General features: G+C 36.9%; 1 protein-coding gene across 1 annotated transcript in view; it reads right to left on the bottom strand.

The window, feature by feature from the left end:
* The window catches only part of PCLO (piccolo presynaptic cytomatrix protein), a gene marked incomplete at both ends in the record, with an annotated part of 351,318 nt that overhangs the window by 185,709 nt on the left and 148,336 nt on the right, over positions 1–17,273 (bottom strand). Inside the window, 2 exons of the mRNA XM_082071252.1 lie at positions 239–5,291; positions 9,969–11,186. Coding sequence (XP_081927378.1) covers positions 239–5,291; positions 9,969–11,186 — 6,271 coding nt within the window. The remainder of the gene's footprint in view (positions 1–238; positions 5,292–9,968; positions 11,187–17,273) is intronic.

Raw genomic sequence — 17,273 nt, 5'->3', positions numbered from 1 at the left:
TTTAGATGTGAAGCAAACAGCATTTCTGAACATGCAGGCACATGCAGGCACCTCTGTGCAAAACACATGTAAAATGAAGAAATGGAAAACACGTGTAATCCAGAATTATTTGTCACACTGTCCAAAAGAAAACAAAACAACAGAAGGAGGGGAAAAATAATAAAAAATCATCCTGAAATGAGGTGAGGAACATCAAAATTATATTTCAAAGAAAGATCTGCTGCTGTGTCATACTGACCTGTAGTAACTCTTCCAGAAGTAAGATCTACTGCTGCATCAGTTGCCCCAACTCGATAATTAAAGCTATTCTTGCTTTTGTATGCAAACAGTCCAGCTTCCGATAAATTTGTGTCAGACATAGATGGTTTCATACCTCCCATTCCTCGGTAGCCATATGACCCTGAACGATCATACTGATAATGATCATCTCTGTAACCAAAGCGATCTTCAGGAAGTGTAGTTGGTGGCTGCTGTGCTGTACAACTCCTACCAAATGGCAATTTATAAACCATATCACAGCAGACAGCTCTTCTCCCTGCAGTCAGATCCACAGGCTTTTCATCATCTTCTATCACTGTTGTTATGATACCTGAAGTAGTTTCATCCATTGTTACTACTGTTCTGTGGGATTTCGTAGTGCTAAGGTCAACAGCTCCACTCTCTATTGGCTCCTGGGAAGTGGAGAGATCAGTCCAACCATTTGTAACACCAACGGGTGGTACAGTAACAGGCTTTGTAGTAGCCCATGTCACTGCATGTGTTGAAGTACCTAGGGATAAATTTATTGGCACTTCGTCTCTACCTGTAGAGAATGCCGGGCTGCCTGTTACTCTGTATGCAGGCTCAAAGTGTTTCGTTGTTGTTAGCTGAAGTGGCGTTGTCATCGCATGTCCCAGATCCACAAGGCTGTCTGTACTGGCAGTGTAGCTTACAGGGGCAGTGCAGGTCACTACAGTTACTGTCTCAGTGACTACAGACAGAGAAGGATCTGCAACACAGGTAGTGCTAAGATTTATTATAGATGGCTGGACAGTACTTACTGGCCGCCCACATGTATCACTTGCTGGCATTTGCCTTCTCACGTCCATGGAAACAGCAGAGAGATCCATACAGTTGTCTCTCACTTCGATATCCATCTTAGTTAAAGTGCGAAGATCTATGACATCACCCAGTGGATGGAATCTTCCATTCTCTCTATACCTGGGTTGATCTACTATATGTATTGGCTCTGGAGGTATAGTAATAGCAACACTACCTAAACCAAAACCAGGTGCTGGGCCCTTAACCACTGACACTGTGGTCTTGGTTACCTCTCGTGTTACTACTTCTGACTTTGAACTAGGTAATTTCTCAAAAGCTGATTGTGTTGTGACAGGAACAGTTTGCAAAGCACCTGAAATATACATACTTTGATCTGCCATACTTTGAATTTCCATAGTTTTCATGGATGGAGTAAAAATTGGTTGCATAGGCTGGGGAATCTGTTCTTTCGAAGGTGCTTCTAAAGGCCAGCTTGTAACAGCCTGACTAGTTATAGCCTCTGTGGGAGTTCCAGGCTCAGATGGCAAAGTGATGACAACATAAGTTTCCTGTGAGGGTTTTGTCAACCTTGGTGAAGATTTGTTAGAGTGTGGAGACAAAGGGGAAGTGGGAGACGCTATTTTGTATTCAGCTGCAGAGACCAAATTCAGAGTCATACTTGAAGTCAACGACAAACCTATTGGTTTGGGCTGTGTTTCTGATGGCTTTTGAACAGCTATTGGGAGAGGAGGAACTGCTGGTTTTGGAGCAATTGGAGGTTTAGTTACTTCAGTGGGCCTGTGACTGAAAACAAGCCCTGCTGGAATGGAGGACGGTTTGGGTGGCACAGGAGGTGGTGTTGGGGTATATGTTTTTGTGACTGGTACCACATGGTTCTTTAATACAGCTGGGGACTCAAGTGTTGGAACACTCGTGACTGCAGGTACTACTGTAGGAGCTGTTGCTGCCGGAGTCTTAATCTGTGACTTCTTTTTGGGATAAATGGCTGGCTTGGGTAAAATAGGTGGAGGTAATGGTGGTGGAGGAGGTGGTGGAGGAGGAGGAGGTGGGGGTGGAGAAGGTTGTGCAGAAGAATCCAAAGAAGAGCTTCTAAAAAGCGAGAATACTTTGGATGTTATAGCAGGAGCTGAGGAAGGCACAGAGACCATGCTGGTCTGTCTTACAACACTAGGAGTAGGTACAGAAGATGTTTCTGATGCAGGCTCTGTTACTGGTACTGATGCTATACATATAGGTGGTTGCTCAGATGTAGCACTAGTCAAATTAATTCTTGTCATATCAACACCCAATTCTTTGCGTGAATCTTCAGGATGAATTTTGACAATGCCAGCATCTAATGTACTTTTCATTTTTCTAGCTGCTTCCTTTTCTGCTTTGGAGGTATCAAAGGCAATGGTATCAGTTTCATATTGCTTGGGTTTTACAACTGCTGAAGGTGCAGTTTCAGACAAACAAACTGCAGCTTGATTCACGCTTTCCATATCAGATGATATAGATGGCTTTTTAGTGGCTTCGGCAACAGATTCATAAGGCATGCTCACTTCAGAGTACTCTTTTGTAGAAGTTAAGGGAACTTGGGCTATTATCCTGACACCTTCAGAATCTGCTAGTTTATCTACAGCATCTGCCTTATCTACATAACCTGTGGTTGCACTATCTATAGGTGATGAACTATCTGTGGTACAAACTGAAGATGTCGATGATGTTAAGGAAGCCGTATCAGAAGGTAAAACTGATGCAGCACCTTCTGATGTCTCAGAGTATGTCAACATTGATGTTTCATGAGAAATTATTTCTTGAATTTCTCTGGCATAATCTGTTAAGTATTCATCTTCAATTTCCTCTGCTGTAAAATGCTGTGTTATTTTAACATCTGGAATAGAAAGTGGTGTGCTACTGACAGGTGAAACATCTGAGATTGCTGAAGTAGTGCTTGATGTTAAAGATGCACTATCCACTGTTTCTCCAACACTAGATGCCTTTGTATCGGATGTGGGAATGGAACCTGAAGCAGGTTGTGTTGGACTGGACCCAGGCGTTAGCTGCTTTCTCTGCCTTTTCATAAGCTCTTCATAAGCAGCTTCTGCATCTAACAACTGTTTTTCCTCACTGGTGGAAGCTACTGTGCTGTCTAATACAACTATTTCATGACTTTCTGGGATAATGTAAGAACTAGACACTATATCTTCTTGAGGCAAAATAGAATGTAAAGTCTCAACACTATAGTAGTCTTTCTGTAGATCAGTAATTTTCTGTGGCTCTTCATAGATCTGTTCTGATGCTCTTATTTTTTTCTCTTTTCCTCTCTGTTGTATATATTCATTGCTCTCATCTTGTCTCATTACAAGATTAGTATCAATACTTCCATTGTAACTATCCTCTACTAAAGATTCATAAATATAATCCTCTATTAGCATTCCACCATATAATGATTCTTTTTCAAATACTTCATCTTTTTCATTTGCAATTTGAAATGGCTTGGACTTATGGGTCTTATGCATCATCTCCTCATATACCTCTTCGGCACTTTTCAATGTCTTTGGACCGCTTTCTTCTTTTGGGAGTCCAGTCGGTTGTTCATCTGTTGGTGAGTATAGAGAGACAGCAGTAGGCAATTTATAAACTTTTTGTACTTCTATTATTTTTTCTGGACTGATTTCAAATCCTTCAGGATCTGACTCAATACTAGGTGAATATTCTGAACAGGAAGATCTGTGCAGCTCTTCCATTTCTGCTGCCTGTCGTAATTCTTCTGTTGGAGATGCATCTTCAATGGGAGAAAGATTACTTGGTGGAGTCTTTGGACGCTCCCTTCTTCTCTGGGCTCTTAGTTCATCCTTGTCCTTTTTAGATTTTTTGCTAGAACTTTTTCTTTGTTGCTGTTCTAATTCACGCTGTTTCTCTTGTTCCTTTAGTAGTTCTTCCTCTTCCCGTAGTTCTTCTTCTTCTGAAGAATCTTCAATAGTTGGAAGAAGAGGACCATGTGACCGATGTCTGGATTTGCGCTGTTTGCTCTCCCCTCCCAGTTTCTTGTGACTCGGACTGCTGTCGCTGTCTTCATCAAGTGATGACACTGAAGTAGGAGATGTACCTGGTGTGAAACTAGAAGCATGTAAACTAGAAGACCCTTCTCCTCTAGATCTGTCTTCTGGTGAATCTGTAAGACTCTCCATCTCTAGCTCAGGCTCTTCATCAAAATATAAAACGCCTTTCTGTTGTTCAGATGCTTCAGAATATTTGTTTGTTATTGTACTATTTAATTCTATTGTTTTGAACCGTCGAAGGCCGCCTCCCCCAGTTACTGCAAGTTCTTCACTGTCTTGACTTTTAGTTTCTCTGTATTTTGGCTCTGGGCTTTCATCAAAAGTCTCATCATCGTCATCGTGCCATGAATGTCGCCTTCCTGCATCCTCATCATAGCTTGCACTACTTTTCCGTGCCATTCTTCTATGTTTTCCAGCTGTTCCTTTGGCTTTGCTTTTCACTTCATCTTTCTTTTGGCTATCAGTTATACTGATCTCCTTCAGTTGATTTCTTATGAATTCATCATCCTCAGAACCTGAGGCATCTTCATCAGCACTCATCTCTATAATCTGTTTTCTAATAAAGTCTTCCTCATCACCAGATCCCTGGCTGTCATCTCGTTTGTACTCATCACTGCTTGAAGAACCAACACTGGCTCTTCTTTTTCTCCTTGGGACAGGTGAGTTTTCACTTTCACTGCTGTCTTCCACAGAATCATAGCGTTGTCTTCTTGATGGTAAGTCGTCTCTCTCCTCTTGTTCTTTGTAGTCTGCTTGGGCGGAAGTGCTTCCTTTGCCACCTTCTACACTGTTTTTTTCACTTTTTTGAATAGTTTCTAAGTCTTCCTCATCTGAACTGTAAGATTCAGGAGTGACAGGCAAAGGTTTTGTTTTATGTGGATCTTTTGTCTGTTCACTGTACGTTTCATAAAGCTCTTTGCTTTTAGCAGACTTTTCATCAGAAAGTGTAGTTGCCTGAGCTTCCAAAATAGAGAGCACAGTACTTTCCAATTTAGCTAGGTCTGAGGGGCTTGGTGGACTTTCTTGTGAAACAGTGTCTTTTTTACTAGATTCTCTGAGTAAATCCTTTTCATCACTGGGGATATGACTTGGAATTTCACCAAGTGAACTTGATATCCCATCAGAAGAATATCCGGTGTCACTCAGACCTTGTGGACTTTTCTGTTGCTGAGAGCTTGATGTGTCTGATTTGTCATCCTCCTTTTCCTAAAAAAATAAATACATATGTGTGTACATATTTATATAGAAACTCTTAATGTCTCCAGGCAAGTAAACACGTTTGTTTTTTTTTTCTAAAAGATGAGTTAATGTCTCAAGGAAAAAAATATCATGCCAAGAAGAATTATATTAAACCATAAAGGCTGAACACTAATTTTATTATTCAAAGCTACTAAAATAATACAAAAAGTTCCTCAAATTTTGAGTTTTTAATTGAATTTGTGCTTTGTCTGGCTGTTCACACAGAGATCTATTTTTCAGTATAAACAAATACTGTAGTTAATTCTTTCCAGAACACTTATAAATGATAATCTATCATATGTTCACGTATGCATGGGACAAGATGTTTGGGGGTTAATTTAAATGAAGCTTTCAATTACCTGTGTTTCAAAACTGCCTACATAGTTCTACATACAAAGTAATATAGCTCATCAAATATCAGCTTGCAGTATTTTTTGGGGTCTGCTCCTTTCTTTGCCCATTTAATGATGGAGTATTGAAGCATGATGTAATGCAATTTGCAATGTCACCATATCTGCAGTTCAGTGCTGTACAAACATTTTCTGAGTACCCCATAAAGAAAAAGAAGTTTCTCAGTTAATTTGTAATGCAGGGGTAAGCTGCTGGTAGGGAAGTGTAATTGCAGGGAGGAAAGCACAACAGTCAGCTATCGATTGAAGGAAATAAGGTAACAAACAAGTCAGGATCCTTAGTCATTCTCCTGGCTTCTGGATCCCTCTACACCATTCTGAATGATAAGTACTTCTATCTCCTTCTTTAGATAACAAAAATATCAAGAATATCCTTCAGCAAGTGTTTAGTTCTTGCTGTGAAATGGTCTGTACCTAAGGAAAGTATCTCAGCATCCAGCTAACAAAACAGCTAACTCTCCAAATGACAGGTCATCTTAGCTGTCATCTTAGCTGACAATCTTACAAGAAGTCCCCACCTCCACTGGCAATTTGAGAAAAAGAATCCCAAAGCCTCCTGATTTTAGTAATATAGTGTGATCTTATTTGTTATGGCCCTCAATAATACAGGTAGGTAGTATTTATCACCTTTGCTAATCTAAGCCAATGACTTTGGAAGTACAGCAAACCATTTATTTAAAGCTTTAACATCTTCCTTGGCAATATACTGAGTTTAAAAAAAAAAAAAAAGTGGACTAAATATATTAAGAAAACTATGTCAGTGGTTAATTATAATTTAAAGTTACATTTACACTCCTGTTAAGTTGCTAGTACTTGCAAGTATTTTCAAATGTTTATTCACACTAAAGTTATATTTAATGCCTAAATATCATAAACATTACATGTGTTATTGTCATCTATTTTATTTTTAAAAATGACTCAGGTTTTCTTTATTATGGAATCTACATTTAAAGTACCTGTTCTTGCCTATAGACATACCACTGTGCACATAATCCTACATCAAAACAGTAATATAAATATCACAGTAATCTACTAGTTAATTTTTTATTAAGTAGTCTGCATTTCACTGGAGTGATTTATTATATGCTTTGCAAAATCATATACTACCTTGAATATAAACTACATCTGTTCTTACCAATATTGTACCCAATATGATAAACCCAAATATCTGATATCAGAGCAAAATCCATTGCAATTAAAAATCAAATAAGAAAACAAATATTTCCAAAGACAACCCTATTGAGAAGGTTGAGATTAATACATAAATATGGAGAAGCCTATAGTACTCAAAAAAACTTTTGGAAGTTGTCACCACTTCAACACTTCAGCACTTATTATTCTGAAAAATGTACTCTCGGGTATTCTCCAGCCCGTAATGACAGAGTTATAAATACTCTTCATGAAAGTCAGCAATGAAGCATAGCTAAAAATTTTTGGGTTTGTATGTAATATTTACATATTTGTTCCCTTCACTAACGAAGAAAGTGTTTAAGGGGAATTTACTGGTCTATGTTTAAAAAAAAAAAATACACTTTTCATTAGAACCAAAGGATTTTTCCATCCAGAAGTATGATGCCCCTCACTGGAATTTCAGCTTTGACATTTGATTGTTATTTTTTACTTTATTTCCAACATGTTCATACTTCTAAAGACATACCAAACCAAACACACTGTCATCAACTTAGATGAGCTATTAGAAAATCCATTGTTCAAGCTCAGAAGTTCTCCCAGGAGTTGATGGACAGCCTGTCTAACTAGTGAAAGGCAATCTGGCAGGTCTTGGTTCTCCACAGGGAGATGAAGCAATTCAGTGACTTGTAAAGCAGAGCCAGAAGGCATCAGCTAAACAGTTAAGCTCATAAATATGTAGATAACAACTGGTTATGGAACAGCTTTAGCTGTTCTCCTTGTAATTTGTGATGGTGCCAGTATCTGTGAGTCCAAGGTGTAGTACCTACTCAGTGACAAAAGCAGAGGAGATGGCAATGAATGTCGCTATTGCCCACCTTGCTGTTGAACCTCACTGTACACCATAACATCTCTGCTATGATTAATAGGAAATAGAATATAGGAAAGACTGCTATTGTACAGTAAGGAGATGAAAAAGATCTGCAATAAGGAAGGACTCCTTTTTTCACTAGAAATAAATGTCATGAGAAAATCCAAGTATCTTTCTAAGGCTACCAACAATATGAATATATTTTATATCATTTTTGTATGTATAGTTGTCTGCCCTGTGATATGCCATGCAAAAATTATCCTCCACATCATGCTTCAAGATCACATGCACGTAACTTAAAATAAATAAAAAATAATTTTAAAAAAATTGGTCTTCATGTTATCTTGGTTGGTTGGTTGGTTGAGTTTTTTTTTGTTTGCTTTTTTTGTGTGTGTTTTTTTTCCCTATTTCTTTCAGCCTGAGAACTAGGATATTGTCATTAGCTACATCTATTCTTAAATGACTAATAACTTATTTTCTACAGGGTTGGCCATCACATATACAAAAACATCATTGTCAAACCTGTAAACATACTGCAAACATAAGATTATTAGATGAACAGCAAAACATTGAAGAAATAATGCTGCTAAGAATCATATATATATATATATTCAATGACTCTTGGAGAATGAAAAATTTATTTTAATCAATAAGAAAAAGAACCCACTTTTTCTGGTAAAGTAGGAAGTGATCTGGTACACATTGAATTACTGGGCCATTCTGAGTAGTAGAATTACATTTTTTCTGAAAGTTTGCCTACTGTGAGTTTTTTGAGACCCAAAGATTTTAAAATGTTCTAATATTAAAGTCACATTTATTTGCAATGATGTGTGATCTCCAAATACAATTGATACTTGTGATTTTCCAAACCTCTCCATATCTTTAGGGACTTGTTGAGGTGTTGTTGTCTTTTTTTTTTTTTTTAAATGAAAAATGAGGGTAGTATTATTTACTTATCTCCTTGGAATACTACAAGAGTAAGTAATTACAATTTGCACAGATTTGGGTATAAAATGCCATCAGCAGTTCATCAAGTGCAAAAGTATCAGGTCTTCCCTTGCACCCCTATTTAAAAAGACACATATCTGAAATTTTTCATACAATTCTGTCCTGAAATACATATAAAATGCCTGCTTCGAAGCCTAAATATTGGTTCTTTTTAGCCACTGAAAAAGAACCAATATGTGATATTTAAATTGTTATCTCTTCCACATCTGTCACATGTTCTGTTGCAAAAGAACTGTATCTATCAATGTTTGGTGTACAGCACAGAGAAGATTAAAATACTTAAATAAAGGTGAAAAAAATCAGCTATTTTAATGAAGTACAAGCTAGATGAGGCACCAGCTTTATCTTTAATTCTGAACAATTTGAGCTGCTTCCTACTAGGTGCATGTTTTGTTGCTTTTTGTTGTTGTTCTTGTTTGTTTTTTGAGGTTTTTTCCTGTATGTTGGTTGGGGTTTTTTTGTTGGTTTGTTTGTTTAGTTTTGTTTTTTTCCAGGGAGCAAAAATCTACTCGTACTTTCATAACATAATAATTAGCATTCAACAAATTGTGTGTATTACCCACTTTGGCTGATAAAGTAACTTATTGGTGACTTCACATCCAGCAAATGCAAGTATTTAAGACATGTGGCCCTCTAGTACAAGCTGTCATAAAATCACCCACTTGTCTGACTTCAGAGCCCACCAAGAACCCTACCTAAAAGTACTTGTCCATATGAGATAAGCAAATGAAATACTAAAAAAACCATAAAGGTTGCATATTCTAACATACCACGTTCAGGCATCACAAAGTATTCCTCAAATGTTTCTTACACTTAAATATTGCAAAACACTGTACATTTTACCATCACAGATTATTCCCCTCTGAGATTAAGAACTATGAAAACAATCCCATTTCAAAAGGTATACTTCAAAGACCTGAGAGTCTATAGAAGCAGGTGAATAAATCAGAAGTATTGGAAAAAATTATTAAACAGGAACTGTGTCTTAGTTTAAATGCTTAACTGCTTGAGACTGAAAATCATGCAAGAAGTATTGAAAAGTTGCATGTAGAGCACAGGGTTAACTGGTGAAACTTTCACTCAATGGGACTCATTGATTCTATAATTTAGAATCATTCCGTACAGAAAATTACAATTAAGAGCAGGAAGACATAAGGGAGAGGTTCTGTCAGGATCAGATTCTAAATTGTAGCAAGGGAGGAGGCTATGAGTGAGAAAGTCACTTACTGTTTTTTCCTTTGCTGCTTCCACATGGCCAGTTCTTGGCAAAGGTGCTGTTTGAACAGGAATGTCTTCTCCCTGAGCTTTTTCAGCTTTCAAAACCAGTTCTGAAATCCCAGTTGTCAAACCTTCTTTCTTAACATCCTCTTGCTTCTTAGCTTGAAGTCCCTTATCAGGTTCTTCAGCTTCTGCTTTCTGTTCAGCAACATGGTCTTTAGTCTCAGCTGTAATTTGTTCTTTTTTGTCCTCTGGATGTGGTGTGCTCTTTGCTGGGAGCACAGGTTTTTTATCTTCTTCCAATGTGCTTAGGGGTTTCTTTTGATCTGAACTTATTGTTGCAGGAATTTTTTCTGCCGAAAGTGTCTTTGAAAGTTTCCCTTGCTGAAGTTTTGAGTCTTCTTTCTGAGTTTCCTGTTGGATTTTATCCACTGATGAAGTTTTCATTATTTTCTCACGTTGAAGCTTTGGATCTTCTTTCTGAATACCATGTTGGATTTTATCAACTGAAACTGCCTTTGACAATTTGACCTCCTGAAGTTGCTTATCTTCCTTCTGAGCTGTTGGTTGGATTTTGTCAGCTGATAGTGCCTTTGCCATTTTCATTTGTTGGAGTTTTGGGTCTTCTTTCTGAATTCCATGTAAAATTTTGTCAGCTGAGGGTGTCTTTACCAATTTTGCCTCTTGAAGTGTTATGTCTTCCTTCTGAACTCCATGTAAAATTTTATCAGCTGAGGATGTTTTTGCCAGTTTTGCCTCTTGAAATTTTACATCCTCCTTCTGAAGTCCATGCAAAATTTTATCAGATGAGGCTGTCTTTGTCAGCTTTGTTTGCTGGAGTCTTGGGTCTTCCTTCTGAGAAACACGTTGGATTTTATCAGCTGAGGGTGTCTTGACCAGTTTTCCCTGCTTAAGTTTTGCATCTTCTTTTTGAATTCCTTGTTGGAGTTTATCAGCTGACAACGTTTTTTCCAGTCTCCCCTGTTGAAGTTTTGGAACTTCCTTCTGAACGCCTGGTTCTTCTTTCAGTTTTGCTGCTGTAGGCGGTGTGGAAGTCTTCTGAGGGGAATGTGAGACAGCAGGCATAGGCTGTTTTTGAGGAGAAGCAGGTGGTTTGGATACTGGTTGTGAAGGTCCTGTTTTCGGAAGCGGCACCTTCCCCATATCCCCAAGTTGTCCTGACATTGCCCTCTGGGTCTGGCAGTTTAAGCAGAGCCATTCCTGTACCTGTGATAAAACAAACATAGGAAGTTACTTATTTGAAAACTTAACAGTAAAATCATGTGGTGTCTTGAAGTGATACAGTTGAATACTTTGAATGCTACACATATTGAAAAAATATTTTCTTGGTTTTCTGCTCTTGCAGGAAGATCCATAACACCTTTCTAACAGAAATGAAGCAGAAATGAAGTTCTAGAAAGCCAAGCAGGACAAATATGAGGTGAAAACTAACAGCAATTGCATTGCTCCAAAGTATTGATGACCTTTACGTACAAAATTTGCTTATATATTTCTAACATCTGTTTTCTAGGGCCTGTATAATCTATCAATAGTTCTCTCTAATTTTGTAAATCTGAGTAAAAGCGGACAAACTGGGACTCATGGCTCTCTGTGTTTCTCTTCAGAAGTTATCTTCCCCTCTTGAATTTGTGTATCACTGTGGAAATTTAAGATGGCCATAATCCAAAAGGACTATCACCTGTCTGCTCTCCTTACTGCTAAATCCCTCCTGCACACTGGCTCCTTTTACTTTTCTTCCCAGAAAACCAGAAAAAAATAGGACAAGCACTTATATCTGTGCAGAAGATCTTGTTGCCAGTTGCCTAGCTACCACATGAGAGGAGTAATCAGACTGTTTCCAATGGGATTTGGGTTATAGTTTCTTTAGAGTAGCAAAAGGAAATTTTAAACACAGAAAAGTGCTGGAATAAAAAGAGAACACCAAGAATCTTCTGGATACTAGAATAGCTAATGAAGCCCTACTTTGCTAGTGCAAAATTAGCTTTATTGGAGGATATGAGGCCTATGCTATATATTAAAATCTTTGCATGTTTGTTTTTAACTCCTTCTACTGTGACAATGGAAGGTCTCAGCAATTCAGTTATTTATTTGTCTGGTTTAGAGAACTTAGAGACGTACTGAATGTGAAGCACAGGAAAAACAGTGCAAAATTGTTCTATTAATAATTATATAGGTAGTACTGCTGATAATATTAGGATAGTACGGATGACTGATCAGTTATATAACACTGTGTATTTCAGAATATCCAGTGGTATATAATCAGTTGCCCAGAAGGTGAGGCATTTAGTCAGAAGAAAGAGGTATCTGGCAGAAGTGTAGAACTCCAGAAACATTCATACATTTCATATTAACAAATAACAGTAACAAACGAGGTAACACCAAAAGCAGAGACTGGAACTGCAGCTGTGCCCCTGCCAGCAAAGAATTCCCAAATAACAGGAGTGTAAGCATCAGAGTCCCTTCTCTCCTGACTCCATGAACCTGCCTTTTTCAGTGTAAAGTGGGGAGAAACATTTTTTCTACCAAGAGCACTTAGCATTTGGTGATGCCAGCACCTTGCCATTGATAGGGCATTTCCCAGAGTGATAGGGTTGGTCTTGATAGGACCACAAATGGCTTTTCAAGACAGTTAAGCAGAAATGAGGCACCTCTCTACTCATCTTGAATGATTGAGTTTAGGTGCTCAGCTCCCACATCCTAACCAAGGTATTTCTGAGCACATGAGTACTTTTTATAAAGTTTCTATGCATAGTAGGTATTTCCAGGATACTGTGACTTTTGTTACCTTCAGAAATTAAGACATTTTGAGAATAGCTGGTTTCAAACGTTTTCTGGAATGATTCTAGACACCTCTAAAGTGTGAAATCTATCTGCATGCTTCAGATCTAAATCCCATAGTTAAATGGTTCTACAATTCCCTTGGGTTTTTAAAATTGTTTTTAAAATAATTGAATCACTATTATGATGCTGCTCCTTTGTAAAATTAGCTGAAATGATAATTGGATGTGAAACGAAATATATTAAGAAAAGCTCAAGTGGGCTAATTTCATTTAAGTGCAACAATGGAGAGTCTACTTAACGTATAAAATAATTTACTTTGGCTGAAAGAAATTGTTTCAGGCACAAGAAATGCAACAATGCATTCATTATCACTCAGGTCATCTAACAATTGCCTTGTGAGTTTATTATTCTACTTTTATGGATAGTGACCAAACCAGTGAGTCCTAGTAATTGACATAAATAAATGTTTATTAAAAGTATTTGGCAATATTGTCTCAAAAAATTGAGTTTATTGACTGAATCAGCTGTCCCCAAATGTAACATAGCTCCTAATAGTTACTGTACCCTTTTCAGCTCCAAACTGAATGTGGCTCTGTATCAGACTACTAAGTATACTTTAAGTTTGTTGGTTTTGTTTTTGTTTTCTGTGAAAACAAACAAACAAAACATTAAAACATAATACTGCAGGAAAGCTTATCCTCCTCTGTAGGACTTAAAGGGCTTCAATGGCACATCATTTGTCTGGGAAGCACTAATTAAGAAATATAAATAAAAGCAACTTTTTATTTCAAGAATATGGAAAATATAAATTAGTTTTCTTGAAAATATTTGTTAGAGTGTTTTTTTCTGATTTTTTTACTATAGTTTCCTCCCTTTTTATGGGCAGCAACATTTTTTTCCTAGAAACCAATACTGGAAACAAAAAGTATGTTGTGAACTCTCTTTTATAAACTTAAAATAAAATCAATACACCAGGAAATAAAATTACCTCACAGAAAATCATGATGTTAGTATTGTCAGCAGTTTATAAGTGACTAAATATGCTAGATAATATTTAGTATAAATATACTACATAAGAAAAGATCCAGTTTCATAGTATCCTGGATTCTTTTCCCATAAATATTGTAAAGACCACTACCTAAAGCTGACTAGATAATTATGATAGATCAATTTTTATTAAATTTATCGGAGAGTCTAAAAGCTTTTAAACTCATTAAAAAGGGGGTAGGTTTTGCCTTCTCCAGTCAGCCTGACAAATACTCATTTCACAATGTAAGCAGAAATAATACCATTATTATTTGTGCTAATATAGCTTCTGTCAGCATGGGGCATGGGAATAAGACAATACTTAAATGTCATTAAGCTTCTCAGAATCTAGCCTTAACCATCTTTAATTTAATAAAAACGTAATAAAGTGGCTTCTATCATTAAATAATCCAGGGTTTAAGAGTTTGCCGAATTTCACATACATGCTATATAGATATTCTTAAAGAATATGTTACTCTCTACATTAAATGCACATGTTCTTCTCACAGTACCATTTGTTTGTGACATAATTTCCATTTATTTCCTTATAATATAAACATATCCAGCCCTGAGGGTCTCTGTGTTTGTTTCTTTTCTATACATCTACATTTGGCTCTTATTACTTCTCTAGTGCTGCTGCTTATGTAGATCCCATTTAGTAACTCTTCAGCCGCAGCCTACTCACTGCTCAGATACTTGCTCCTTCTCAGTTTCATCAAGTCTCTTCACTTCCCTCATTCACAGATTCAATTCTTTGAATTGCCTATAACTACTTCAGCAACTTTACTAATAGTATTAACTATTGAAAAAACAAAACTGCTACCCAGACACCGTTTCCTCTCAGTTTTGCTCACTATCCCTACTCAGTCTCTTTTCCCTGCAGTAAAGTCCTTCAACTCAAGAACTGAGTATTGTGGTGAGTATATAGTAGAACAAGCCTCTTAAAATGGTAAATAATAATAATTAACATGAGCAAAGGAAGGTGATTATGAGAAAATTGGCAAACTGCATCAAATCTTGTCAAGAGATGTAAGTCCCAGTTTTGCCCTCCCGCCATACTGATGTGAGTGATGCTTCTGAAATGGCCTGGAATTGTCCAGATATGACTGATTTAATGAACCTTGCCATTGTACTCTTGGACATTTGTTATATCTGTATCTGCTTACTCGTTTATTTTTTTAGTGTTGCTATACAGGCACAGCAAATACTTCTCCCAAGCTATGTGTTTCAAATTCCAATCTAAACTTTTATAATCTTGCAGATATTTGATCACAAAAGAGCCTACAAAAATCTTCTTATATCACCCCCCCTCTAGCTCATGATTCTCTGTCAGAATGGTTCTCTGTAAAATCAAATTTTGTACCATGAAGTCATATGTCTCAGTTTTAGAGCTGTCTTTTCCTCAGTTAACCTCATGCCCTGAATGCAAGTTTTTCCCTACAGCTATCTTTTCAGTTAGCGTGTCAACCCAAATTTATTAGGACTTGGGAAACGGACATCATCTTCTTTTAGCAGTCTTCACTAGATAAGTTTTCTTAGTTCCTTACAGAATTCTTCACACCCTTTGGTTCCTGAATGGGCAGTAGACATTGCCATCACAACTGATACTAGTGTGCTTTAATATTCTGAATCCATAGTTCTCTCCCTGTGTTTTCATCAATCCTTACAACCCCATATTGCTGGATAGAACAAAGTAGCTGTGGCACAATGTTCTGCTCATTCAATTTGGTAATAAGCAAACGTCTTCATGAAAAGGGCATACAGCTGACATCCATTGTGAATGTCTATTTTTCACTTGTCACGCAAGAGCTCAGGCACTTGAGTTCCTTTGCTTTTGTACCCCCAGACGACAATGTTAGATAATTTCAAGTTCAAAATAATAACTGTTTCATCTCCCTAGAAGTCAAGGATTTTTTTTTTGCAGTATGTTGATAAATTCATTACCCACTCTTGGCAAATGTTTATTGACAAACTAGAGTTTTTCTCTAGCTGAAAGTAACTCCAAGTACTCAATATACTTGTGAAGGTGAAAACAAACACTTCTTCCCATAAAACTTCTTTAAAGAATGTAAATCCTTTATGTTCATTTAGATATTAAGCAACTCTTTTGCAATAGCTAGATCTTATCTTTAACCCTTTCTAATTCTTCCTCCTCACTGTTTTCAGTAAAACAAAATCATAAAACCCACATAGGAATGAAAACCAAAAAACATTAAGAAATAAATCTCTGAAAGATTAATATCCTTCTGATTTCACCACCTAGAATAATCACATTGCAAAACAGAATCATTATCAAAAAGCATATACTACTTATAAAAAAGTGAATATATCTATGAAAAGAAAAGCACGCTTTTTCTACCTAATTATCTCATAAACAAAACAGGGGGAGAAGGAATGGAGGCAGTCACTAAAATATTTTTCTTATTACTCAAATTTGCAATCTTTTTTACTAAGCATAGATTTGAATATGTTTCTTAGAAAAAACAATAAACAGACTTTTAAAAATAAGATCTCTGGCATAAATACTAATATAAACTAGTTGTTATGAGATTCTAAGTTTTACCTTGCATATACTTTTTCTTTAATGATTTGTTTGTATTTTATACAAAAAAGAAACCCAAACACTTAATGAAATAATAGAAAAAGTAACAACATAGCCCACTCAGAGAGCAAAAGTAATTTCTTCAGATGTATCTGTCTGTGGTGTGCTATTCATCAGCATATAATTGCTCTGTACTCCTAATGTCTGTATATCTTCCTCGTTGAGTCTCTCATTGCCTGTACCAAGTGACGCATAAAGGGAAGGTAACTTTCCCACCTAGAATGGGAATGGTGGTCAGAGCATTTTTCTGAGTGTGTGAACTACAAACTCAAATCCTGCACAACTTGAGGACTCTGATCTCCAGGAGAAATATTCAAATTGCTTAATTTACATGCAAAAAAGTTACCAACACCGTTGCACAGAATGATAGAGGGATCTACGTATTCACAGCATGACCACCAAATCAGACTGTAGAGCTGGCAGGAGAAAAAAAATACAAAAAAATAAAATACAAAAAATCCCACACTCTTCCCTGTTCAAAGAGTGTTAGGCAGGAGGTAACTGCCTAAGTAGCCAGCTTGATAGAGACAGGGTCCACAGATGAGCCTCTATAGTGTCTAGAATTAGGAAAATACAGAAAGGTTTTAATAGTTACTGTGTGCTGATGGAGGTCAAAGACAGTTTTCCAGGATCATTCTCCTTAATTTATACACATAAACTTTGTCCAAAATGTAAATTAGAATCTTAAACTTATTTTTTTTAATGTTATCCCAGTTGGAGGAAGGATGTGGAAACAAATGCTTATATGCTTAGTCAGACAGCTGATTTTTGGAGAAGACATTATAAGAATATGGCTAATTTAACCTAGGAAAATGAATCCCACAAATATGATTTACATAGCAGGAAAGGTATACTGGCTGCAAACCAAATAGACATAATTTGTC

The sequence above is a fragment of the Streptopelia decaocto genome (assembly GCF_964273445.1).
Source record: "Streptopelia decaocto genome assembly, chromosome: 1".
Lineage (NCBI taxonomy): Eukaryota > Metazoa > Chordata > Aves > Columbiformes > Columbidae > Streptopelia > Streptopelia decaocto.
The sequence above is the reverse complement of the archived record's forward strand: the minus strand, read 5'-3'. Positions and strand labels throughout refer to the sequence as shown.